The sequence below is a fragment of the Ixodes scapularis genome, unplaced genomic scaffold (genome assembly GCF_016920785.2).
Source record: "Ixodes scapularis isolate PalLabHiFi unplaced genomic scaffold, ASM1692078v2 PGA_scaffold49__6_contigs__length_1374808, whole genome shotgun sequence".
In the NCBI taxonomy this organism is placed as follows: domain Eukaryota; kingdom Metazoa; phylum Arthropoda; class Arachnida; order Ixodida; family Ixodidae; genus Ixodes; species Ixodes scapularis.
The window spans coordinates 1,332,387-1,357,283 of record NW_024609878.1 but is presented as its reverse complement, the minus strand read 5'-3'; the positions used below and the strand labels follow the sequence as shown (position 1 = coordinate 1,357,283).

General features: G+C 45.9%; 1 protein-coding gene across 1 annotated transcript; it reads left to right on the top strand.

Moving 5' to 3' along the window:
- The first annotated feature begins 4,411 nt into the window (after positions 1-4,411).
- On the top strand, positions 4,412-22,932 carry LOC8034742. The gene is made up of 7 exons (XM_042293172.1): positions 4,412-4,651; positions 6,014-6,257; positions 7,567-7,663; positions 12,834-12,956; positions 16,759-16,939; positions 20,859-21,042; positions 22,629-22,932. Exons 1-7 carry the CDS (start codon positions 4,418-4,420, stop codon positions 22,757-22,759), a joined length of 1,194 nt encoding a protein of 397 aa, XP_042149106.1. The 5' UTR covers positions 4,412-4,417; the 3' UTR covers positions 22,760-22,932.
- Positions 22,933-24,897: the final 1,965 nt, after the last annotated feature.

Below are 24,897 nucleotides of genomic sequence, written 5' to 3'. Positions count from 1 at the left end.
ATGCGGGGGGGGGGGGGGGGGGGGGGGGGGGGGGGGGCTGGCTGGGCTGGGCTGGGCTAGAGCACTATATAGCTCCTACAGAGCAGAGTAGCGCAATCCTTTGATCTGCGTGTATCGCCGACAACATGGCCGACAGAGCAGCGCGGGCGCGAGTCACGTGGCACTCAAGGTTCCAGGAGGCGGCCCGCCCTATCGGAGAATACACGGAGATCGACTCAACACGGCAGATTAAAAAATAAACGTCAAGTTCACACTTTTCAAAACTAGTCTGTCGTGAAGTTGGTAAAGCACTAAACACTTTATCAAAGTTTTCATAATAATGATGTGTGTGAAAATTTTGAGAATGCAATTTCCAAGGCAATGGCGTTTGAAGCAGACGATTTTTGTACTCAGCGGAGATGGACTTCCTGGGTTGGCCGGAGCGGGTCACGTGGACGGTGCGACGTCTCCGTGACGTTGCTGCGTCGTCTGCTGCGTAATGCCGCTCAGGCAATTTTGTTTTTTTAAATTACGCCCTTACATGGCACGCAACTGAGCGCAAATTATTCAAAAATGTTTCTTTATTATGCCGAAAACTATTGACGTTCCGTACATCCCCACAATATTGAAGAAACAGCGATTTTCTCACGTTCCCCATGCATTTCTGATCTGAGTTGGAACCCCCGGGCGTTCGCCGCTAGTCACCGAAAGAGAGCGTTCTAGATTGCGGTACTCTGCTCCGAAGGAGCTATATAGTACTCTAGGCTGGGCTGGTCTGGGGGGCTAAGAAGAGGAGGATGTCATTTTTACGACTGAAGAAGAAAGTATTAAAGAAAATTCATCAGCACGCACACTTCGAAATCCTGTGCTGTCCGAAAGAATATTATACACCTGAACATTGTGTTGCGGCAATTCTATGGTAAAACTTTTATTAAAGGACACATGCAAAGGAAAAAAAAAAAACGTTTTTTTAAACAGCTTAGATGGAAAAAGGATATCATAAAACAATTTTACAACCAAGAAAAAATTTTTTAGAGTTCTATTTACGGCGCTATACGAATTTGTAGTTGGCGCCGGCGGGCGCCGCAGAAAAGTGGCTTTTGACGGGCCCATATTTGTCACGTGGTGCTTGCGCTCTTTCGGAAGCTTCCTATGGCCTCTAAAAGTAACTTATTCATCTTTGTTTGAAGTATAACAAAAAAACTAAGATGAATAAGTAACTTTTAGAGCCCAAAGGAAACTCCTGAAAAAGCGCAAGCAGACGTGGTAGACCTGTGCGCCGGTCAGACGACGGCGGCGGCGCCCCGAAGCCATCCCGAAGCAGACGAACTTGTGCGGCGGCGGCGACGGCGGCGTGGAGAAACGCGTGGAAGCGGCGTTCGCACAACGCTCAGCGTGCGGCGGCGACGCAGCGCGGCGGCGCGCGGGCCTACCACGTGACCAGCGGCGGCTCCCGCGAGCGCAAACTACACATTCGTATTGCGCCGTAAATATAGCTCTAAAATTTTTTCTTCTTCGTTGTAAAATGGTTTTATGAGATCCTTTTTCCATCTAAGCTGTCTAAAAAAAATGTTTTTTTCCTTTGCATGTGTCCTTCAAAGCTGTCAAAGTTACAGACATAACAATCGACTGCAGCAGACCCAAGGAGGATAGAAGGGTAGGAGAGGGCATGAGGTTGACCGCGTAGCCTCCACAAGCCATGCTCCCTTGACGCCTCGCCTCTTTCTCATTTTCCTCCTTACTCTCCTCACTTATCAGGCCAACGTGACCACATCACGTGACCGTAGCTAGCCTTCGTCTTACTATGGGGTACTAGAATACACCACAGTCTAGCCTTCGATCTGATAAAACCTACCGAACGAAGCGTGCGCGAGCCTGCAAGGAGTCCTTCTACAATCAACCATCCATCTCACATGTGACATGTCACGCGCACCAATCGCCAGAGAGATCTGCGGTCACGCTGGGCACAAAATCGTTTAAACTTTTTATGACTAGGCTTCACCAATCTTGCAACGTGCCCCCTCCTAGTACTTATAACCTCCTTGAGCAGGCCCCAATGCATCAAAAGGAACTAAGAAACAGTAAATCTTTTTCGGCTTATTGTTTCCCAGTCGATACTTACTTCTATACTAACATGCTCCTACATAAAATTAGAACCTTGTGTTCTTTTCTTGGACCGTTGGGAGTTGCAGGCTTTCTGCCTTGTGCAGCCGTTTTTAGAAAAAAAAAAATCTTTTTAAAACAATTCTGTGGCAGGACACAGTAGGATTTGCCACTAATTTCGGGTCGGGTCGGGTTGGGTCATATCATGCCATTGAAAATTCCCTGGAACATACACCGGACAAGGAGATGGAGGACGAAATATCAGCATACGTATGAGGTCTCACTGCAAATCTTCCAGCAATTGCAAATTAATAAATTGAAAAAAATTCGGTTGGCCAGCCAAGAAAGCATTAGACCTGGAGTGCAGTACCTATGGGCATCACAGAAGCAACATTGCAGTGGAAGGCTGTGTTCTAATGAGAGGGTCGAGGATAATCATTTCCAAAGCAATGAGAAAATAAGTATTGGACAGCATTCACCAGGGTCACCAAGGCATCGTTAAATGCAGAGCACGCGCCCGTCAATCTGTGTGGTGGCCAGGGGGTGTCTAAGCAGTAAGAAGAACTGCTAAAAGGGTGCACACAGTGCATTCAGGAAACAATCAACCGCCGAAAGCCTTTGATACCAACTCTGTTTCCTGAACAGCCTTGGCAGCCAGTAGGCATAGACCTTTTTTACTCGAAAAACAAGTGGTACTTGCTAGCGACGGATTATTACTCCAGATACCCCGAAGTTGTTCCCTTGGCCAGCTTGACAGCGGTTTCTGTCGTCGACCATATGAAGTCTATCTTCGCAAGACACGGGACGCCAGAGACCGTATGCAGCGACAACGGACCACAGTTCCAAAGATTACTTAGATCCGAGTTCTCCAAGTTCTCCAAAGAATGGGGTTTTGTTCACAAAACCTCCAGCCCAATTTTTCCACAGAGCAACAGTTTTGTGGAAGCCAGAGTAAAGATCATCAAGAGGAGCTAGAAGAAGACGGATGATGCAATCAAACCGTGCCGCCCCGCTTGCAAACGGGTTTAGCCCAGCTAAACTTCTAATGGGTCGAAGAATTTGTACATCTGTCCCAATTGTTCCTTTTTTGTTAAAACTTGTTACTCCCGAATCTCAGAAGCTACGGAACTGGGAGGAACAAAACAAGGAGAAACAGAAACGTAACTTCACTATGAGACACTCAGCACGTCTGTTGAAACCTCTACAAAGCGGACAATGCGTCTGGATAATTGACCAGAGGACAAGCGGAATGGCTCAGACTGAAGCAGGTCCACCTTGCTACTACCAGGTCAAAACGGACAGTGGGATTGTAAGACGCAACAGATTCCATCTGGTACCGTCGACTCCAGCCTCTTCTGGGGTTACGGCTACCAGTGACAGGGTACAGCCTCTACCAGAGCTACCAGCAGCTCCTTCCAATGGGCCACAAGGTCTGAGTGTCACTAGAAGTGGACGGACAGTGAAGCCGGTTAATAGATTTAACGTGATACTATCCACCAACTGACCAAAAGGGGGAGGTGTTGAGCAAGCCAGGCTATGCGCGCTATCGCGTGCCGAGAGTGGGGAGCTGCTAGAAGACGACGAAGTAAAGGACACTCTTTGTCTGGGCTCGTGTTCTTGCCCTGCTAACACAGCACTATCATGTCCATGGGCAAGCAAATGTCTACACAAAACTCTGGACATCTACCGCCATCTATGAGCGATGGCGGCAACCTTTCCAGCCTTTCCCCTTTTGTTTTCACCAGAGTGGAATGGCTAAATTTCTCTAGGCGTCATCCTAGATGTCGTCCTTGAGGTCATCCGAGAGGTTGTCCTCGAGGCCGTCCTAGAAGTCATCCTTGAGGTTGTCCTAGACGCTGTCTTTGATGTCGTCCTAGACATCGTCCCTGAGGTCGTCCTAGGCATCGTCTTCTAGGTGTCGTCCTCGAGGTCATCCTAGAAGTTGTCCTTGAAATCGTCCAAAAAGTTGTCCTTGAGGTTGTCCTAGACGTCGTAAAGATAACAGCTTCGCTGGTCTTCCATCTTCACATGAAGTGGAAGGGCTCTACATTTTTTGTTATTATTGTTTTTTTTTCATGAATTATTATCCCCCGATACAAAGTCACTCATCGTCGGTAGAAAGTGCATACATGACGCGCAACCGAAAAATATTTTATTTTGCTTCCCAGAGGCGCTGCCCGAACTAAGAGCTGCAGGCCTATTCACGTAGCCCTAATGACAATGTTTCGTTTGTGAGAAAAGCAAAAACAGCGATCGCTTGTTCACGCTAGCTGTGTCGTTTTTCGTGCCTTGCCAACCTGTCCTAAGGTCGGAAGTTTCGGGGCTGCAGGGCGTCATGGCAACGCTTCGACGTCTGGAGCGAGGCCTGTGGTGTCTCAGGCCCGCGACCAGAGGTGTCCCGGGTGCATCTTCACGCCGGACGCTGTCATGGAGTCCACGTCTCCGGCAGATGGAAACCACAACAGCTATCTACCCGCACCGTAGGTCACAGGCCCTGCCGTTTCCGAAGACTGACCGGGAGACCGCAGCCGTGCAGGATGAGGCACTCTACAAAGAGAGAACAGTCACCGTAAGTTTAAATACTTTAGTTGGGTATGCATCTTGTTACGCGAAAGTTCAATGGCCTCAATGCCCCTTTGCATAGTTGAAACCATGGGACGGGTATGACCTGTGGGATTCCCCCTTTGAACTGGGAGGGGTGGCTGACGCGATCTATCCTCGTGGACAAACTTTGAGACGGCGGAGACAGCTTTCTCTGCTGTCTTGGCGATCCAGCATCTCGGTCAATCGGCGGCAGCTCTCTCCCTCAATGCAGCACGAAAGTGTGACAGCGTGCACAGCGGGATGTGCACATGTATTTTCCTGGATGTGGGCTGTCTAATGCAAATTTGGTGCTGTAAGTGCACTGTCTAATGCAAATTAGCAAAGTAGAATGTATTAAATGTATTAGAATGTATAGCCTATTTGGAACTTTCAGCAATGGCTGTACCACGGTGTGTGCATTGCTCTCCCTAGCACCTAGATAATCGGTTTTAGAATGAAGGTGGTTGATTACACCTCCTTGACATGTAAATATATATATGTATATGTACATATATATATATATATATATATATATATATATATATATATATATATAATCTAAAATATGCAGATGAGTGAACCGTACTTGAACCGTGAATGAACCGCGAAGATTTGACAAGTGCAGCCGTAGTAATATTGTGAATGAAGAGGGGAGAAAGTGGCTGGCGAAAAATTGGGCCAGGAGCGGTGATCAAACCCGCAGCATTTGCCTCTCCCGGGCGACGCCGTAACCAATCAGACCATCCCAGCCACTGGTTTTGGTGGACTCAATTTTTGACCAGGTCTCTATGTACTGTTAATTTTGAATTCGCTTAAATAGGTGGATGACAGCCATTGCTGACTTAAGGCCCATGCTAGTTCCGAGTTGCAGCAGTGACATGGCACATCATTTTAGCTTGCAAATGTCTGAAAGGGCCCGTCTTCCACCATATCTAGTCGCTCCTTCCCATAGGGGCAGGCTGCACCATATATATAAAATTGAGTCCGCCGAAACCAGTATCCGGGATGGTCTAATCGGTTAAGGCGTCTCCCCGGATAGGTGCAGGTGACGGGTTGGATCCCTGCTCCTGTCCCAATTTTTTGCCAGTCTCTTTCCCTTTCCCTTTCTCTACCTTTAATGCAATAAATTCAATAATCACTTTCTCCCCTCTTCGTTCACAATATATATATATAAGGTAAGGTTCTTATATCGCTCGTGTTTTACGGAATTAGAATTGCTTATGCGTTGCAGGCTCAACCTCGTAAAGCTGTTCTTCGACGATCATCCAGCCAACAGCCATTTTGATAAGAACTAGTGTGCCCCCTTTAGGCCGTGAAAGTGGCGAATATTTGCCATCATGCCATGCAGGTGCACACGTGTGCGGAGCTGTTCCCCGAGTGGAAGCGAAGCCGTCCCGGCTGGAAGCATGTGCGAGCGGACGGAGTGGACGTCCCGCTGCCCTACATACACACGGGTCTGGATCGCGGCTGTGCGGAGGGGCCAACCGTGCTCGCGGTGCACGGAGCCCCCGGCACCTACCGTGAGTTCGACGCACTCACGCCTGTGCTCGATGTCCACGGGGGAGCGTCGGTCGTCGTGCCCACACTGCCAGGTGGGTTCCTCCAATGTTCAAAGCAAGTGATCTCGCTCGCTCGCCGTCGGTGACACCACATTGTGCAGTATCCACCAAACTTGTACAGGAAACACAAACAATGATGACAATGTGATAAATGCAAAGGTGCAAGCAAGCTGGACAAGAATGACGATAATAATCCTTGGAGAAGGGGAACAAGGGAGACAAAGGACAAACAAAGATCTCCGAACACAGCTAGGGGACTGGTGCGCGACCGAAAAAAATCCACCTGGTCCTGGTATCGAACCAGGGACCGCTCCATTTCCAGGGGAGCGCTCTACCAACTGAGCTAACCAGGAGTTAGACGTCAGTAGAAGACGTCAGCTCCACTGACGTCGTAACTCCTGGTTAGCTGAGTTCGTAGAGCGCTCCACTGTAAATGGAGAGGTCCCTGGTTCGATACCAGGACCAGGTGGAGTTTTTCGGTCGTGCACCAGTCACCTAGCTGTGTTTGGAGATCTTTGTGCGTCCCTTGTCCCCCTTGTTCCCTTCTTCCAGGGATTATAATCGTCATCCAAACTGTGTCTTATCTCGTGGGAGTGCTATCCTAGAGTGCGGTGCTCGGAATGCATCTCCGACCGTTGCGTTTAGCATCCCGTTCCACCCGTGCATCCAAAGTGGCTCCGAAATGGCAACAAACTACGTCGCAAAATCTGGATCGTCGTGCTGTCAGATGTCGCGATTTTGGTGGTTAAACAAGGCGGTAAGTTGGGCGAGTTGGTTGAACATCTTCAAACGTGAAAACAGCGCAAAAATTTGACAAAGAACGAGTGAAAGAAGTGCACAGACAAAGTGCTGACTATCAACTAAAGTTTAATTTTCAAGCGAACCAGAAAAATAAACACAGGGAGCATAGGAAAGAACCAATCAAGACACAAAAATACAACCCAACCGACAAGATTTCTACTATGTCATCACCCTCACACTTGCCTGCCATTCTCCCTGATAAAAAGGACTTCATCATCCCCCAAGTGCACCGAAGGTGCGCTCACACATTCCCCTTCCCCTTTTGATAAAATGAAAAATGCCTCTTCAATCTCTCTGGCGGTCTTACTTTTTTCTTAACCTGCAACAGGATATGTCTCGGCTCCAGCAGGCTCTTTTTTCTCACTTCTCTATAAAATAGGGATATATTTCTGGCCATTGCAGTAGTAAAAAAAAAAAAATGCTTAAAAAAAATCCAGGAGTGATTTCTCTTGCTTTTGTGCCACAGTTTTCACTGTGAGACAGTTCTCTGCAGGCAGCCTTTGGTTTACTAATTAGGCCAGCGTTTTCTTCTCTTCCTCAGACTTGGAGTTCAGCATGAAAACGCAGAGTTTTTGGCATTCTGTAGAGGAGAAGACAGACCTGCTCAAGAAGTTCCTGGAAGCCATCAACGTTCGAGAGTAAGTACAGGCCACGCCACTCTCCTCCGAGACTTGCTTGCTGCAAGTCATTTCCACAAGTTTTGAGTGAGGGCAAAAATACCGTACCTCCAGCTCCAGCGACTGATGACATTGGCACGCCGGCCTAATCGACATGAACATTTTCTCCGCACCTGGTGCATAGCTGGCACCTGATGCCTAAAAATCCCGCCCCCCCCAAAAAATTTTTTTTTATACACAGCACATTTTGTTAATTGACCTTGTTCAGAGATCACCGGGCGCATGCACCAACTTTGCGAGAGGGGAGGAAAGGGAAAGGTGCCATTTTTGGGGGCTCTCTCGTTCTCTCAGTCGCTTGGAAAGTGCTGGTTCGACTTGACCCCCTCCGCTATTCTCGCGGTTTGGCTTCATAGTCGTCACGCCTCACCACTGCGCAGATGTAGGCTGTACAAAAAGCAGCAAAAACGGTTAAAATGCAAGATCCTATAGAGCTCCGGCAGCCTTCTGCGGGTGGTGCACGAAAGCACCCGATTTCAAATGCCTCGCCCTTTTTGCACCGCTTTCAAGAGCTCTCGTTTCAGAAGCCTATGACCCGAATCCTCCGCGTAAACTGGCCGGCTCCTCATTGTGAATGCGGGGTATTCTGCTTTTAACTGGAAGGCAGTAAGTGTGCACGTGAGGTTGTGTAAATCCGAGGGGTCACACTGCTCATACATCATGCAAAGGACAGTCTGCAAACACAAGTCACCGCAATATCCGTGGTTCGAATGCCACGTGCCAAGTTTCTTCTTGAACTCATTGCCATCCGGCATTTGAAGCCATAAATATGCCGTACCCAGTACTCGTGTAAAGAATATGGACTTTTAACAAACTGTTACCATGTTTCACATACCGCACTACCGGAGCCTTTGAAGCATGTTTTTGAGCGTGGGCCCCACGGTCACGATATCACCCGGGCGGTCGCTTAAAAGCATGCTTCAAGGCTCCGGTAGTGTGATATGCGGCAGCGGTTTGCTAAAGGTCCTTAATAATTGGATGAAGCTTTCCATTCTTCAGGCGTCCGCGATACACATCCACGTCTTGCCACGTTAAAAAACAGATAATATCAGTCACTGGCAAAATATTGAAAGCGTGCAAAATGGATTAAAGTCTTACGGCGACAGAACCCTGACGGAATGCCTTGGGAACCAACCATGTACTCTCCCGTTCGCAGGGCCCACTTCGACGGAGGTTTGTAGACAAAGCTGAGTTCAAAGAGATATTTTCTCATATCTTCTGATGGTGCAGGCGAGCCCTCGCGATATGAAGACCGCCCGTATGTCTCCTCGTCTGAGTTTGATGACATTGCCCCGGGTACGGCGATGCCCCGTACGCTCGCGCAGTGCACAGGACGGCAAAGTGACGGAAAGCAATAAACTTGAACAACTTTGGCGCTCAAGGAGAGCGAAATCAGCTGTTTGTCGTGGCCGGGCCAGCCGAGTGCAGCTGTAGCCTCCACCGTGGTAAGGAGAAACTAGCGCCACAAGTCGCAAGTGGCAGAAAGTACGGCGTGAGACTGAAAAAAGTAAATCAGTCAGTCAGTCAAATGGGCCAAAACTTTTTTAAAACAGGGCGGGCATTTGTAGGAGGAGTGCCTCTGGTATCGTGAATAAAATAAAATCAAATCAAATATTGGGAGACCGCCAGATGGCGCCACCAATGTCGTTGGCATGCGCATGCGCGGCAGGCGCCCTCCGGCCCTCCTCCTACCCCTCTCTCTGCTCTCTCCTCTCTCCCTCCCGCTCCTTTTTTTATTATTATTATTTTTTTTTTTCGGTTTGTTTTTCTTGTTTGCTCGATCGGTGTCACGCTGGCCGCTGCGAGCGGCCAGCGCGGCACCGGTTGAGCAGACGCGCCGCGCGCGCTACACTTCGCAACAAATGCGCTTCGCGAGATATTAATTACCAGTGCAATAAAACAAAAACAGCACGTTCATTGAAATGTATATTTTATTGAACACCATTCAAATTAGTTGCAGTATTCCAAGCACGTATTTACAAACTCCGTCGGCAGTCCACCGCCCCTTGAGCGGAACCAAGAACTGTAGTAGGCAGTAAACGTTATCAAATATGTAAAAACCAAATTAACTACTTTAATGTACAAACTAACAGAACAGCACTTATAATCGAATTATCTAAATGCGTCTATAAACAACTCCTACAAACAAAAATGCTGAATACCCAAACAAACTAATCAACTCCGATATAAAGCAGGCTTGCATTTTAATTTAATTAACGCAGGGTTGCAGGCGAGCTCCATAAGAATAAATGATAAATAAACCATAAACAAACCCGCTAATTGGCAACGCAAAGAAGAAAAAAAAATCTTCTGGAGTGACTGATTGTGGGCGCTTTTAGGTACTCTATCCTAGAAGCTGTCAAATTAACTAAAGACTCTGACAGCAACTCACTTGGAGGAACCAGCCCTTGCAGCAACGGATTCGTAACAAAAACGATGAGGCACGTGTTTTTCCGCAAACGAATCTTCCTACATTTTGCAAACGCGGTTGCACCGGCGTGCTTGCTGCACAGACGACACGGACGCAGCTTGCTCACCGGCAGGCTTCCAAAGTCCTGGCGCTTTGCATACGCAATCCATTTCGATGCTGTAATGGAAAGATTGAGAGATCATACATTTCAATGCTTCCAGTTTCGAACGTTGACAAAAAAGTTTGATATAAAGGCTCACCCGCCGTTTGTTGGAAACCGGAAGAATAAGCACTCCGAGTTCTTTTGAAGAACTGTTACTCCACTTGGCCGCTCAGTAGACTCCGTAATACGCCGTCATGAGGCACGCAACCCACTCGGCAGAATCTCTGTCAAACTAGAGACGTCTCTAATCCCTCTAATCATTTTCTGAGCGCAGACGCGCAGCTCCGTACTCCGTAAAATCTACACTTTCGATTTCAACACGCGCGGAACGGTTTGAAAGCTTGGAGTGACGAGCTCAAGCAAAAAGAGAAGACAAAAACGGTCGTTTGCCCTCACACTGAAGGTTGGTGATTGGTCGGAAGAGCCCAGAGTGCTTCGGTTTTGGTAGCGAAGATCCTATTCACGACGCCAGCGCTCAAAAGTACAGCGGCGAAACAGTCTGGCGTGAGACTGTTGGCTAGACCAACGAATCTGCTCTTTGGGTGGACGTACGAGAGAGAAGCCAGCGACGCGGCGCCCCAATCGGCCCAACCGGGAACTCCGTTAGCTGCATTCGGCTGGCCGGGCCTCATAAACAGAGCTCTAAAGCTCCGCACAAGGTGGATAGTTGGGTCGGGGTCGAAACCGATCACCATTACTTTCCTTACATAACATTCTGCCTTGAAAGCCGGCCCCTTTTTCTGTTGCTTGCACGATGTGACACCGAATTGGTGATTGAGTGACCCCGAATCGACGGTATGAACCGACGCAGTGTCGGCGGTCTATCCATCTTTCAAGGTATAAAGACAAATGAGGTCGTCTGTATTTTAGATAGTGGCTTTTGTTAATCCTCCAGAGTCGTCCTCAGCCATTTCGAAGAAAAGATACATCCGAAGTGACGACAGAAGGACACGTTCAGAATGGCAAAAGGTGGAACAATTCCAACAGAGAACACACGTAAACGCATAAACCAGGAGACGCGCCAGGCTCTCTGCCATGGACGACAGAGCCCCCAATGTTTCGAGTGATTTCCGCGAGGTGATCTCGGCCAAATTCTGAGAAAGGCCCATTGCCGGCTTTAGTAGCTTGCAAAAAAAAAAAAGCTTGTACCATAATCAATAAAACGTCAACAAACTTTGTCACTCACAAAATTCATCGCTTCTCGTCATACTGAACAATGCACTGCAAAAACAAATCCTTCTATAGTGTGCAGAGACCAGAAAATGTGGTATTGAAATCTGGATTACGGTAGGTGGAAAAACGTTTGGTCCTGAAACGTTTTGTATCATTTTTCGTTGAGTTTACATAAAATTTTCACATCATAACACCAAGGTTGTGCTCATTTATTTTGAAAAGAAAGGAGACATCATACTTTTTTGTTTAATATCAACCTTACCAACATGCTCATTATGAATACAGTGCAATCCACTTACGGTGATGAGAAAACTAAAAAATTCAATCGTTAATACCGAATATTGTTTTATCTGGACTAGAAATCGATTGTTTTTAGTCTGGAAACTAAAAAGAACTGATAGTTATAAGCGATACACCATTATATGTGGTATCATTATAAGTGGATTGGATACATATAAGCTCATTACTTTACTTTATTGCAGTTTTTAAGGAAGTCATGACTTCATGACCAATGTTCGTGACCAACTGTTAGACAACACCTGATATATATTCTACAAACAGTGAAGAGTTCAGCAAGATCATTATTTTAATCTTGGCACCATCCTAAAATAAGTTATCACATGCTGAATTAATTTTTTTCATTCATTTTAAATTTGTGGTTATACTTGTTGGCAACGAGAAAAATATGTATTCCTTCCTTCCTTCCACTGTCAGTTTTCTGCTGTTTCAGAACCTAAAACGAATCATTAATATTCAGGTTTTAAGTCCAAGGGCACCGGGTCAAAACTTTGTGCTGTGACTGGAAAGACAAATTGTTGTAAAATAGCAAGGAAATCTTTTTTTTATGCAACTTTGAATGGGCACCTTCTGAATGTGGTCATTGGAAAATGCATAGTTTTCACTTTATAAATAGAAAACTAAACTGCGTGCGCATTTCTTTTATATTAATTTTTTAAGATACAGCCTCCCCTAAACCTGTAAAATCACCTCAGCACCATGTATCAACTGGGTGTTGAATGTGGGAGCCCTAAACCTTGTGTCACGCTTTGAAGAAAGTCAAGAAACCTACTGATGAACTTTGGCTCTGGAGAGATGAGACTTGAGGGTGGCATGACTTCAGAGAGACTGACTTCATAGAAACCCTGATTTCATAGACTCTTACTTCATAGAGACTGTGATTTCCGAGAGACATGGCTTCAGAAAGGCTTTTGCTTCGGAGAGAGACTTAGTAGTCACTTTATAGAGATTTTGTGACTTAAGAGAGACTTTGTGACTTTATAGAGACTGCGACTTTAGGGACATTCTGTGACTTTAGAGGCTATGTGAGTTTAGAGGTGCTCCGTGGCTTTAGGGACTATGTGGCTTCAGAGAGACTGATGCTGTTTCAGGATCGACATGGTGGTAGCACACAGCAGCTCCATGTACCCGATATTATGGCTGGCCCTCAAGGAGCCAGACATCAGGATCAAGTCAGCAGTCTTCATTGCACCCCCTGGCTGCAGAAGAATCTCGTGAGATTTGCTCACTGCACATGTTCTCGTGTCAACTTGCATGCTAGTCCACTGACTGGGCCGGATTTATGCGGAGAGCAAGTCGTCTGCTTCTTGCGCAGGAGTTGCGGTGACGTCAGAACGACGCTGAGCTCCGATTGGCTTTGATTAAAAGGATAGTGGGTAGACCTTAATGCTAGATGCCTTGAAGTCTACCCACTATTTGTTTTTCAGTCCACTAATAAGAGCTCGGCGTTTTGACATTGTCGGACCCCTTGTGCAAGAAGCAGACGAACTTGCGCTCTGCATTGAGTTTGGATAGGGTCAGGTTTCTTCAAGCTGCTGCAAAAAATTTTGGATTCAATTTTTTTTTTTTTTGTGCAAAACCATTTGTGCTAGGGTGACCACTTGTCCCGCGACTCGCGGGACTGTCCTGCATTGAGGGCTCATGTCCCGCGTCCCGCAAGAAATTCCAAAATCTTCAAAAAGTCCCGCATTTCACATTGTCGTAACATTCACTGCGCAAATTATGGCGCTTCCGAACAACGGGCAACGGGGAACCGCGGAGGTCGCTGATAAATGTGTGAATCTCGATGGTATGTCATTTTCTTGCCAAGCACTGCGGGAAGCAACCGTCGTTCTTGCAGGAGACTGACGCACATGCACCGTTGTGCCTCTCCCCTTGATGGCAAAATATTGCAAGCGAAAATTGCTCGCCGAAAGCTGAAAAATAAACTATTGTAATTAGTTGCAAATCCTATTGTATCATGCGAAAGGGTTGTTGCGGAAAGCTTTTTTTTTGTTTTTAGTGAAGACGGCCACAGAAGGCAAAAAACCTGCAACTCACAACGGTCAAAAAAAAACAATAACATAAGGTTTTATTTTTGTGTAGGTGCATGGTAATATAAGAGTAAATATCGACAAAAAACAATAAGCCAAAAGTTATTTGCTGCTTTTTATTTCCTTTTGATGCATTGGGGTCTGGTGCAGTCGATCTTTATGTTTTCAACTTAGATACTTTTAATAAAATATTTACCATGACAAATAAACAAAAGTATATCACTGTGAGTGAAACTTATCGTAGTTTAATTGCCGCGTACGATTTTCAGGTGTATAATACGCTTTCGGACAGCACAGGATTTCGGGGTGTGCGCGTTGGTGAATTTCCCTTCATACTTATTTCTTGAGTCGTGAAAATACCGTCCTCCTCTTACTCTCCTCCCCGCCCGGTCAGGGTCCCGCATTCCACCGGCAGGAAGGTGGTCACCCTAATTTGTGCGTTTATATTTACAATAGACAACATGTCTATAGAAAAAACGTATAGGTAGTGTCTTTTTTCACCGCAGCACGCATCGCCATATGCTCATTTTCCAACAAAATGTAGCGCTGGTGGTCCGGACCAGATGTCAAAGTTTGAGTCTTGACCATTACCTCAATAAAAAGTTACGCGATTATCTGAAAATTAGTTATAACTTTTAAATAATAGGACGGTTAGTTCTGAAACTTTGGCGTCACGTCCGGGCCGCTGCACTACATTTGGGCAGAGAGTAAGCCTTCGGCTGTGCATACTTTATCTTTACGACGACAAGAACCGTGTAAATTTGTTTGGGGGTCGGTACAGCCTGTACATTAGGCAGTGACCGACAACAATATTGAGTGAATTAAAAATGTCGACCAGCCACTTTTTGTATACAATCCTATCTGAAGTTGCGCAGCAAGAGCCTTCAAAATTATGTCTGTGTATCCCAGAAAGGAGACGTTTTGGCTGGTAATGATTCCGTCCAGGGCTCCCAGCGTTTGAGTGAGGAGTGCGAGAAGGGAAGGGGAAATGAAAAGTTGGGGGGGGGGGGGGGAGGGGATTTTCTGCCGGGCTGAAAGTGGTTTGTTATGTTGACCTCCGATGCCCCAGGGTCTCGGTTTTGGACAAGGACAGAGTCCTAAGTTATCAATGTACATTTTTATCACAGACAGCTAGAAATGAAAGACAAGAAAGGATGCAATGCTTGTTATATAATCATTTCTGCAGTGTTGGGGAGTACCTTAAGTACATTGTACCTAAAGTACTAGGTACTTCAAGTTTGTTTAGAAAGCTTGTTCTACCTTACTAGTATATTCTCCAAGTATGCATTTGTACTCTACTTAAAGTATTTTTTCTGGTACTTTCCGAGGAAAGTGCAACCCTTGACTTCTACGTACATTCCCCAAATTTGGTATTGTTAAATTTGTATCCCAAAATGCTGCTTAGTCAACTCTGAAGGAAAAAAAACTCGTAAGAATATCCTACTCTCACCTGAAATGCGAGCAGATGATGCATCGCTTCATTTGTGTGGGGGGCAGCCTTCTTGTAGCATTTAGAACTCTCAATAATTCTCCCTCGGTCAGCACAAGTGAGGAAGTTAGACATATATTAGGAGAGGATACCCCTCCATGTGAGGATTGCTTGCAGAAGCTATGTGGCTGACGTCATGCTTACAGCCGCCATTTTCGAAAACAATTGACGCACCCCCGATTACCCTGGGCAATGCGTACCAGTTGAAAAAACAAAAACAGGCGACACTATGGGGGAATGAAAGAGCATCATGAAAGATTGTTAAAAGTACTTTTACTTTACTTTGAAAGCACATTTTATTTATTTACTTGGAGTAAATTGTAGCTGGTGTACTCACGACTTTACTTGAGGAACATATAACATCTCGTTTACTTTGTACTTTACTTCAAGCACTTTTTAGATGTACTCTACCCAACACAGCATTGTCAAGAGGCAACTCATTTTTTTTAATTTTTTTATTGACTTGTTTTTAGGAGGCACTGCTTTTCATATTGCAGAATCGCTTGCCTCCACATTCCCCTTTCTTGTTCTCCGTCAGACTCTGGTTTAGATGTTTCAGGGCTGAGGTGCCTCTAAATTAAAAACTCACTAAATGTTATAGCAAATATTTTGTTCACCTCTCTACAACCTGCATTGTGGGATAGGTTAAAAGCATAAAGCTGTAAAAGCACCCCGATTCCTGACCGCCATCACAGCTAGTATGGTGATTTTGTCAATTTAAATTTGTGTTTTTGCTCGTCTCTGTATCCTTAGCCCGTTGCCTAAACTATAGTGGAAAATACTAAAGTAAGCTGAGCAGAGTGACAAATAAGGTGTCCACAATGGCTCCTGGTGCTGCAAAAACCAGCCGGAAAAATTGGTGCATGCACTTTGATAGCTCAGACTTTCACCAAATGTGCATTTCACCTAGTGAAATATCGAGACATTTAATTCCAATTTTGCGAACAGTGAGACCTACAAACTTGCAAGGCTCAACGGCAGACATGTTCGCAGACAGCCAAGTTGGCGACGGTTGTTAGTTGTGGTGCCCTCTCCTGATGGGCGTAGCAAGCAAATGACACGCTCTGTCGTCTGCTTGCTGCATCTATTTGGAGATGGTGCCACAAGTTGCAACCACCACTGACTCAGCCATCTGCAAAAACATGCCCATCGTTAACCCTAGCAAGTTTCTTAGTCCCATTTTACACAGAATGGGAGCTATGTCTTGAAAGTTCACCAGGTAAAATGCAATACCTAAGTGCACATTCAGTTTTGAGCCTCCTATGTGTATACTTCGATTTTTCTGGCTTGTTTTACTGTGCAAGAATCCACTGTGGACACTGCATATGTTCGGGACAGAAAAATCTGAAACCAATTAAGCAAAGAAAAGAAGGGATCGTCTTGTTTTTTCGTCCGTTTCTTTCTTTCCACGCGGTCTCGGCTGTTTTTCTGTCCTGCTGTGTCATGTAGAGACAGGCGTAAGGCAAGGTGGTGACCTCTGCCTCTGATCGTCAGGCAGCTGAGCCCCTTCTGGATGATGAAGGCCTTTGACGAGTGGTTCCGTGTGCCCGGCCTGCAGAACCTGATGTGCGACATGGCTGTGCACATAGTGCGCATGCTCGGAAAGCCCAACAACAACCAGATTCGGGGAACGATCCTCTCCATGATCACCATAATGCACGCCGGTTACGACCAGGTATGGCATGACTGTGAACAGCAGTCTGGAATGGTTTATTGGGGTTTAAACTATGCATAACCAACTCGCCCAATTTTTAAAGGGCAACTCCGCTCAATTCCGAAAAATTTAGGCTTCCATGTGATTCACATTCACAAAGCACCACTGAACAACTCTACGTCTTCGGATTCGCGAAATGTGGAATAATATTTGTGTAATCCTAATTTAAACATCAGCAGATACCGAAACCGAAACTTCGGTTGCGTCAGGCAACATCGGTCTCGGGTCGTCAAAGGCATGCACGTCACGTCGAACCACGTGGTCTTGTGACGCTCGGGAGGGAGCGAGAAACAGGACACGCGACGCGGGCAGGTTTTTTTTTTTTTTCTTTTTTTTTTTCTTTTTATTGGACGCGGGAAGGTCGCTTTGCGTGGCGTGGACGGTGATGGCCTGGGTGAGAGGGGGAAGGGAAAAGACGAAAGAAAAGGGGAGCGGAGAAACAGACCGATAAGCGCGCAGGGCAGCGCAAAGTAGCGCATCCGTGTTACGGTGATCACGTGAACGCCCGGTCAGCCAACACCGGGAGGAGAAACTCATGACGTCATCGTTGAATTTCGCTCTGAGAAATAAAAACAAGCAAAACGTGAGAATGACGTACATGCCTCTGACGTAGTGGCTCAACGTTGGCCGCTCCAACTCCGTGGCATTGACTGCGCTGATGATTGCGCCTCGCGCCGCACGCTAGAGTTGGCAGATTTCGGCGACTTGGCTCGCTTGAAGGTTTGCCGGCCAGTTTATTAAATAAATAAACGGAATTAGATCGTAATATTTGACGTGGGGTCTTCCTATATGATACTGAAGAGGTCTACATAGTTTTCTAAATATCAAAAATGAAGCGGAGTTGCCCTTTAACGGTTTAATGGGGCCATGCAACAATATTCGCTTAAAATGTTTTCCACTTTACACAAGCTTATTGGCACTAGTGGGACCCAAGTGTACTCCCACGCAACGCTACTGATCAAGAAACTTCTTTCTTGCAGTGTAATTTCAAGAACAAAAGCAAGCGTTTTCTTTCAATCTCTCCTTCGCAAAGCTTGATGACGTAGCTGGGGGGTCGCAGTACCCCTAGTGGTGATATGTGAATGCGGCTCATAGATTGAACCCGAGCATTGCCTGGGCACTAGATTAGGGCCCGTGATAATCAATAGCTCAACAAGCATTTGGGTAGTGGCTCGTGTCCAATCACCGCAGTGGCGGCAATAGTCGAACCATAACAATGTCTGTAACCCGGCGCATGTTCTGTGCTTTGCCAACCCCGGCGTGTGGCTATGATCAACATTGGCGGCATATAATCGACTCCGAATCACGTTGCTGCCTGTTCTGGCTTAGATTTGAGGGGGTGGACGCTGTTTGTTTGTTTTACAGTGGAGCCGTTTATGGCTAGGGTTCTGTGGAGTTTTCATATGCGTGGCCAAAAACTCTACGCTCGCACCACACCCATGCGCCGCACTGCACTCACACGTTGCATGTGCCATCGTCTACAGCAGTAACTGTTCTAAAGCAAAAGCCTATAAAACAAATGGCATCCTGCATGTGCGTTCGTCGAAGCCTTATTTTGGTTGTTTACTTCTAATCTTTTATACGGGGAAGGCATGCGCGTGCAATGCGTGGAACACCATTCCCTGCATTCTCCTTGAAGCTTGGGTAATTTAGCAATTTTCGTGTGCGCGACCATAAACTCTACGCTCGCACCACCCCCTCTTTGTCGTCGTTCCAAGCACTTGCGTGCCTAGCTTCCATTCCTCCCGCTCTCCCAAGGTGGCTGTCCCGTCGTGCGTGTCTAGTTTCCTCCAGTTCCTCAGGGCGGTGACAGTCGTCCACGCAAATGTATGTAAAAAAACCAGAAAGAAAAGTTGCTGTTCTTCATTTCAGTTTCATTTCTCTCTCGTCATAATGGGGAGGCTGCATATAGTTCAAACTCCTGAAGAGCAATGCACCTACAAAAAGCATTGGCGGGAATGGCAATGAGAATGTCAGCAGCGGCGGCGGGTGGCATGTGTGTGTGCATATCTTTCGTCACGATGACCACCGATCAAGACAATAAATGTGTTTGTACCTTTGTTCAAAATTCGGTGTCGCGTCTGTGTCGTCTGCTAAACAACTTCGCTGGTCTTCCACCTTCACAGAGTGGAATGGCTCCCAATTGTTTCCGCGACTTCTCTTGCAAGTTGAGAAAAACGAATGCGTGTTTCACAGGCCATTAACATGAGGGATATATTCTAAGCAGTATTTGCACAAAGTATGCGGAGGGCAAGTTCGTCTGCTTCTTGTGCAGGGGGTAGCGGTGACGTCAGAACGCCGAGCCCTGATTGGCTGATCACGACCCCCTATCTGAGCGTCGTCTGCTCCTTTGCGACGTCCTCTGCTCGCAACGTCGTCTGCGTCTGTCTTACCTTTCCTGCGACTTTCGAAAGTGCAGAGGCCAAACAAAACGATCTTACGCCAAAAATATGCGTAAGACAAAACTTGCAAACAAATTCGTATTCAGGAAACAAAATTTTCGTAAGTTTTGCGCAGGTTACGACGAAATCCTACGACAGCTCCGAAGCTGTCTTACGCACTTCTTACGATCAAATCAGCATGGCCAACAGCGTCGCAGTCGTGACGACCAACGGACGTTTATTTTTCTATGTGCGCTTCTCACGCGTGCCGACTTTAAGCAGCTAGAAAAAAGTAAAAAGTACTTGAAACACACCACGACGAACAAGAACGCTGGATCCACAAACACCCGGGAAAAGCTCCAACGGCCACGATTCCACCTACGACGACCAAGCGAGCACGGCAGATAGGCCTAGCAGGCACTCCAACTCGGCGACCGTCTGCCCATGACCGGCTGGCGTGCTGAATGGAATATGCCCACGCGACCCTTGTGAACACTTCCCGTTTTATACTTTGATCGCCGACTTCAATTTTAGATTAAGAGGTCAATCTCTTCCTCTTGTCATCTCGTTTTTTTCCGAGGTTATGATGACTCTCGCCGGTAAAAAAGCGGTGAATCTCCGACAAACGCAGGAAAGGTAAAGCAGCCATCGCTTTGACTAGCAGACGTAAAGCAGACGACGTTAACTGCGCCAACCCGCCGACGCCGTTAAAGAGTGAGGAGTCTCGCCGCGCACGAAAGGAGGGAAAAAGTATTTGGGAGGGAACTTGTGGACACTAACCACCCTCGCTCTCGGTTCTTAGCAAACAAACACCTCGCCAGTGAGTCCTTTGACTTCCCTCCTTGATGAGCGTCTGCTAGTTGTTAGACAAAAACAACGTACCGCTCGAGTTATTTCGTCTGTCCTCTCTGAAAGGCGAAGTCGAGCTCGCTCGACTTCCAAAAGTTGCAGGAAAGGTAAGACAGACGCAGACGACGTTGCGAGCAGAGGACGTTGCAAAGGAGCAGACGACGCTCAGATAGGGGGTCGTGATCAGCCGATCAGGGCTCGGCGTTCTGACGTCACCGCTACCCCCTGCGCAAGAAGCAGACGAACTTGCCCTCCGCATAAAAATTGTTGCATCGCCCCTTCAACATCTGTGGTGTGTGGGTTCCCAAAGCAGGTTTCTGCTTTGGGAACCCACACACCACAGAAGTACAGTTGCGGGGTCCCTGTCCGTCACTGTACTTTTAGCAGCAAACACTGTCTTTTGTAGCGTGTATTAATTAGCAGTGTGACAGCGGCTTTAGGTGTTCTATTGAGTACCTCTAGGGGAGAGGGCGCCTAATCACAGTAAGGGTGGTTGTGCAAGGAACGATTGCAAGGGGGAGAGCACCCTCTCCTTGTGATCACGTGGGTTTCTGCATTCAAACATTGCCGTTTTCTGCTGACAGCTAGCGACAGCTATTGCCATAAATTAAGGATTTGTTGAGACAGCACTGAGCACATACCCATTGCAGTCAGAGCCACTCCTGAGGGAACTTCAGCAGAGACAAGTGCCGATGCTGATGCTATACGGCGAGAAAGACCGACTCATTGACCGAGAGGTCAGCGCCGAGATGGCGGCAGTGTTGGGGGTTCAGCCATCGCAGATGCAGGTATACATGGGCAAGGACAATGCGCACGCCCGGCTAGAAAATCCAGGTGAGCATTTAACTCCCTCAGCCGTCAGTCAGACTGAGCAACTGTTTTGAAGTTGTGTAATTCATGGATGTGTGTAGTAACGAAAAAACTATCAATAAATTGATAGTTTACTATAAATTTACTATTAATAATTTCTCCAAAACTGTTAATTATAGTGCCAAAAAACCATTGACAGCAGTAATAAAAATAGTCTTCTGATGGTCAGCTATTGATAGTACCATCGATAGTCTTCATGTTGTCGGCTATTAATAGTACTATCAATAGTTTACCAATGGTCGGCTATCTAGCTACAGTGCTATTCTTTGGTAGTCAGCTATCAACAGTTCGATAAACATTATTTTCCAATAGATGACTATCGATAGTTTGTTCATTATCAATAGTTGGATTTGGTTTCCACTATCGATAGTATCAATAGTAAAATCGATGCTTTTGCACCACTAGTCCTTTTGTTTATTTGCACGCGTCACTCATATGCTGCATTTTTAAGTCGTGTACTATTGCGAACAATGTGAGCTGAAACAATGTCTTCATATGCTTCTTTGGCATACTTGCTGGTTTTTTAGAGATCTGTGATCCGAACTTGGAAAAGAGTGTGAAGTTTATGTGTCATACTTCATACTACCACGCTGACAAATTGAGAGATCATAGAGCTGGTGGGAACTGCAGGTGCACCAAAGGGTCTAATCAGGTGTTTCAGTGACGTCGTTCGCGGCGATACTTTACGTCTAACATCAGGTTAGATGCTGCCATGAGGTCACGCCGCCACTGCAATGCTTGAACTAAGGCCTAGTTTTGGCCTAGTTTCTTTTTTTTTTTTTTTTTTTTTTTGTAATTTATCGGTTTTACAGGCTTCTTAACAGCCATGAATGCTCGAGTGTTTCCCAAACCCGATGGCTCGGAGAAGAAGGTAGTACTCGTCCGTCCAAGGAAGCAAGTCGGTTGCTCTTCCCGTCTCGTCGCAGCTGGTTCTGTTACCCATTTCATTTGTAGGCCGAAGTTTGCCTTATTAAGCAACTATTTTGTAGTACTTCACCTCAATTCACTTTTCATTCTTAATATTACACAATATGACATTCTGACCGATCAATTTCTCAAGGTTTGTTATGAAAGCATGTTTTGGCTATAGTGCTTGTATACATTGTTTTACTTCTGTTGCAAAGGACACCAAACCGGTTGTGCTGACATACCCTGCAATAAGGTATGCTGATGGATTTATGCACCAACAGACAAAATTCTGGCAGTAAGGGTTTCTGTTGTAAGGCAATTCATGTTTTAAAAGAAACAATAGCAGTTATGATTCTGATACAAGCTTGCAGGTGTGGTTTGAATACAGATTGATGGACTCTGCAGGTTCAAGTTGGAAGCTGATATTGACATCACCATCTGTACAGGGCTGTATACCTAACATTGCCCGCGTAAGAGGGCCTTTTTAGTGCATCTGTTCTGAAATTTGTTGCTTGCTCTAGGCAGAAAATATGTTGCTACTAGCTCTGTACATACAATACTTGACTTATCTTACTTCAGTTTTTTTTGTAAAGTATCACATGTTAACTTTACAACAACAGACTCTCTGCTTTGCCTTTCAGGAGAACCAGTGGGCAACAATGAAGTCGTCTGCTTTAGAGAAGGAACTCACTTTGCATTCAAGAAGTACCCTGACATTTTCAATGATGTGATACTGAAATTCTGGAGGAAGCACGTCAAGGCTGGCATATGATCCACTGTGCTAAGTATGAAATGGTGCTTGGCATTAGCTATTGCTTCGAGCCTTCCCAAGATTCAACTTGAGGTCACCTCTAATCATCGAAAGCCAGGTGCCACGCTGGCTGCAAGGAAGCTGGACTACGGCTGGTTGTAATAGTGACTTAAATGAAATTATGTAATTTTGTATTTTCGGAAGTCTTCAATTGCAGGTCTTGCTCACTGCTGGCTAGGATGACTGCCAAGCCTTTCTAGTAATGGTTTTGTCGAATGCAATCTGATGGAAGAAGAGCTTTGTATGATGCGCCACAAATGGACTGATTAATCTGTGAGATGTGTTGTGTTAATAAGTCTTGTTGTACACAGTTTAGTTGCCTGAGGTTATGTAGTCTAGGGCTGAATTGGCATGGTGCATAGCCAAGAGAGGGTGCTAGTGTTACATGGCACCATAGTACTCTATCCAGTGTAGCCCTACGGTGGCAGTGAAGCGAGAACTAGGTGTTGCATGGATTAACCCACCCTCAGCTATCCATCGTGTGCTAATAATCTCTGCTCATCATCGCAGAGTGCAGTCATGGCATAATGCTGGCATAAACTATAGACAGTTACTTGCATGTTTGCAGTTGTTTCTCCAAATGATGCAACTTTTATTTTGTTCATTTCTTTTTGTACTCGTAGAAGGGTCAGGTAAGTTCCTAGAGATTTCCTGCGCTCTGCACTGCCTCTCTCCAACTTGGTAACTCTTCTGCAGACCGTAGTGCCCCAATAAGCAAGCATGCCTTAATAATTTATTAAGTTCTGCTTGTGATATCAGCATGCCTTTTGGTCAATTAAGCGTCGACACAACAGAATCTATCCAGAGATTCAGACAAATGTCAAATCGAGGATAAGAAAAAAGAAAGATTAAGGCCGAGTGTTTGGTTTCCAATTTTTGTGATGATTGGGTTTTAAAGCCCAAAGGTATGTAGCAATCTTTTTAGAGCTAACTTTTAATAAAAAAAAGAAGTGGTGCACAGTGGCAAATGCAAATGAAAGTTTCAGTAAACTGATGCTGACTGAAGATTGCACTGGCACACTTGCTTACCATTGCATATTTCTACTGGCCCTCAGAACCATTTGAAAATTGCTCTTGACACCTCTTAGAGGAATGTGATATATGTGAATGTCATGTCACAGCCAGATCTACAGTCTCGGATAATGTTAGTTGGTGTTGTCTAACACAGTGCTTCCCAAACACTGCTACCCTGCAACTTCTCTAAACAATAAAATGGTCACGACCCCCACCACCCCTCCCACGCCGGCAATGCATGGAGCGTTTTGATTTCAATGCATGATCAGTGATATACAAAACTGATGCTAAAATTTCATTTGGCACTTTATGTAGCCAGAGTAAATAGGGTAATTTACATAATTGCAAAAAGAAAAAAAAAAAAGACATTTATGTTGCAGGATGTATGGTTGTTCCTAAGAACTATAGTGAGCTTGTTAAAACAGTTTCTCGAAACCAAAGTGCAGTTTAGACGCTGCAACTCTCAGTTACGACTTGTTGAGCTGCGACCTGTACTTCGTTTTGATCGACGACACTGCAGGGAAGCCAAGTTTGCATTGTGTTTTTCAAGTTCCTAAGCCGTTTTGTGACATCCCTTGGGGTTGCGACTCAGTTCGAGAAACACTGGTCTAACATCAATTGAGTCTGCGATGGCAAATGTAATTTCAAGGAGCTAGGTAGCAATGCCAGATAAGCAATCGGCCCTCGGAATCTCGGATCAAGTTATTTGTGAAGGCCTGTTCGAAGTTTCTTCATAATATGATGCCCGAGGAAACGCCGAACTACCAGTTGTGGAGTTTGCTTTAATTACCTTGCTGTTGGTGATGCATCTTTATTAGCTACCAACTACCTCCCAGGACCATGAATATTGCTGAATTGGTGTAGAAGGTGCAAGATAAAATTTTTCAAACCTGAGCTTCGAGGCAAACTGTGGCTTAATTGCCAGTAATTTTTGCCATCGTCAAGCCTAGATAAGCATTCTATCGGGTCTCTTGGAAACACTGGGCCTTTTTCTGCATGTTTTTCTTTGCTTAGCTTTTCACCGTGATTCGAACTGGGCTGCCATCAGTGGGGAGAATCGCATACAATTAGATAGTTTTACCGGG

Bases quoted from the DNA above. Each gene is read 5' to 3' on its own strand.
- LOC8034742 (XM_042293172.1), top strand. From the start codon at position 4,418: ATGGCAACGCTTCGACGTCTGGAGCGAGGCCTGTGGTGTCTCAGGCCC. The intron at 16,940-20,858 runs GTATGGCATGAC...TACCCATTGCAG, and splicing joins TGCACGCCGGTTACGACCAG to TCAGAGCCACTCCTGAGGGA. The intron at 21,043-22,628 runs GTGAGCATTTAA...TTTGCCTTTCAG, and splicing joins CGCCCGGCTAGAAAATCCAG to GAGAACCAGTGGGCAACAAT.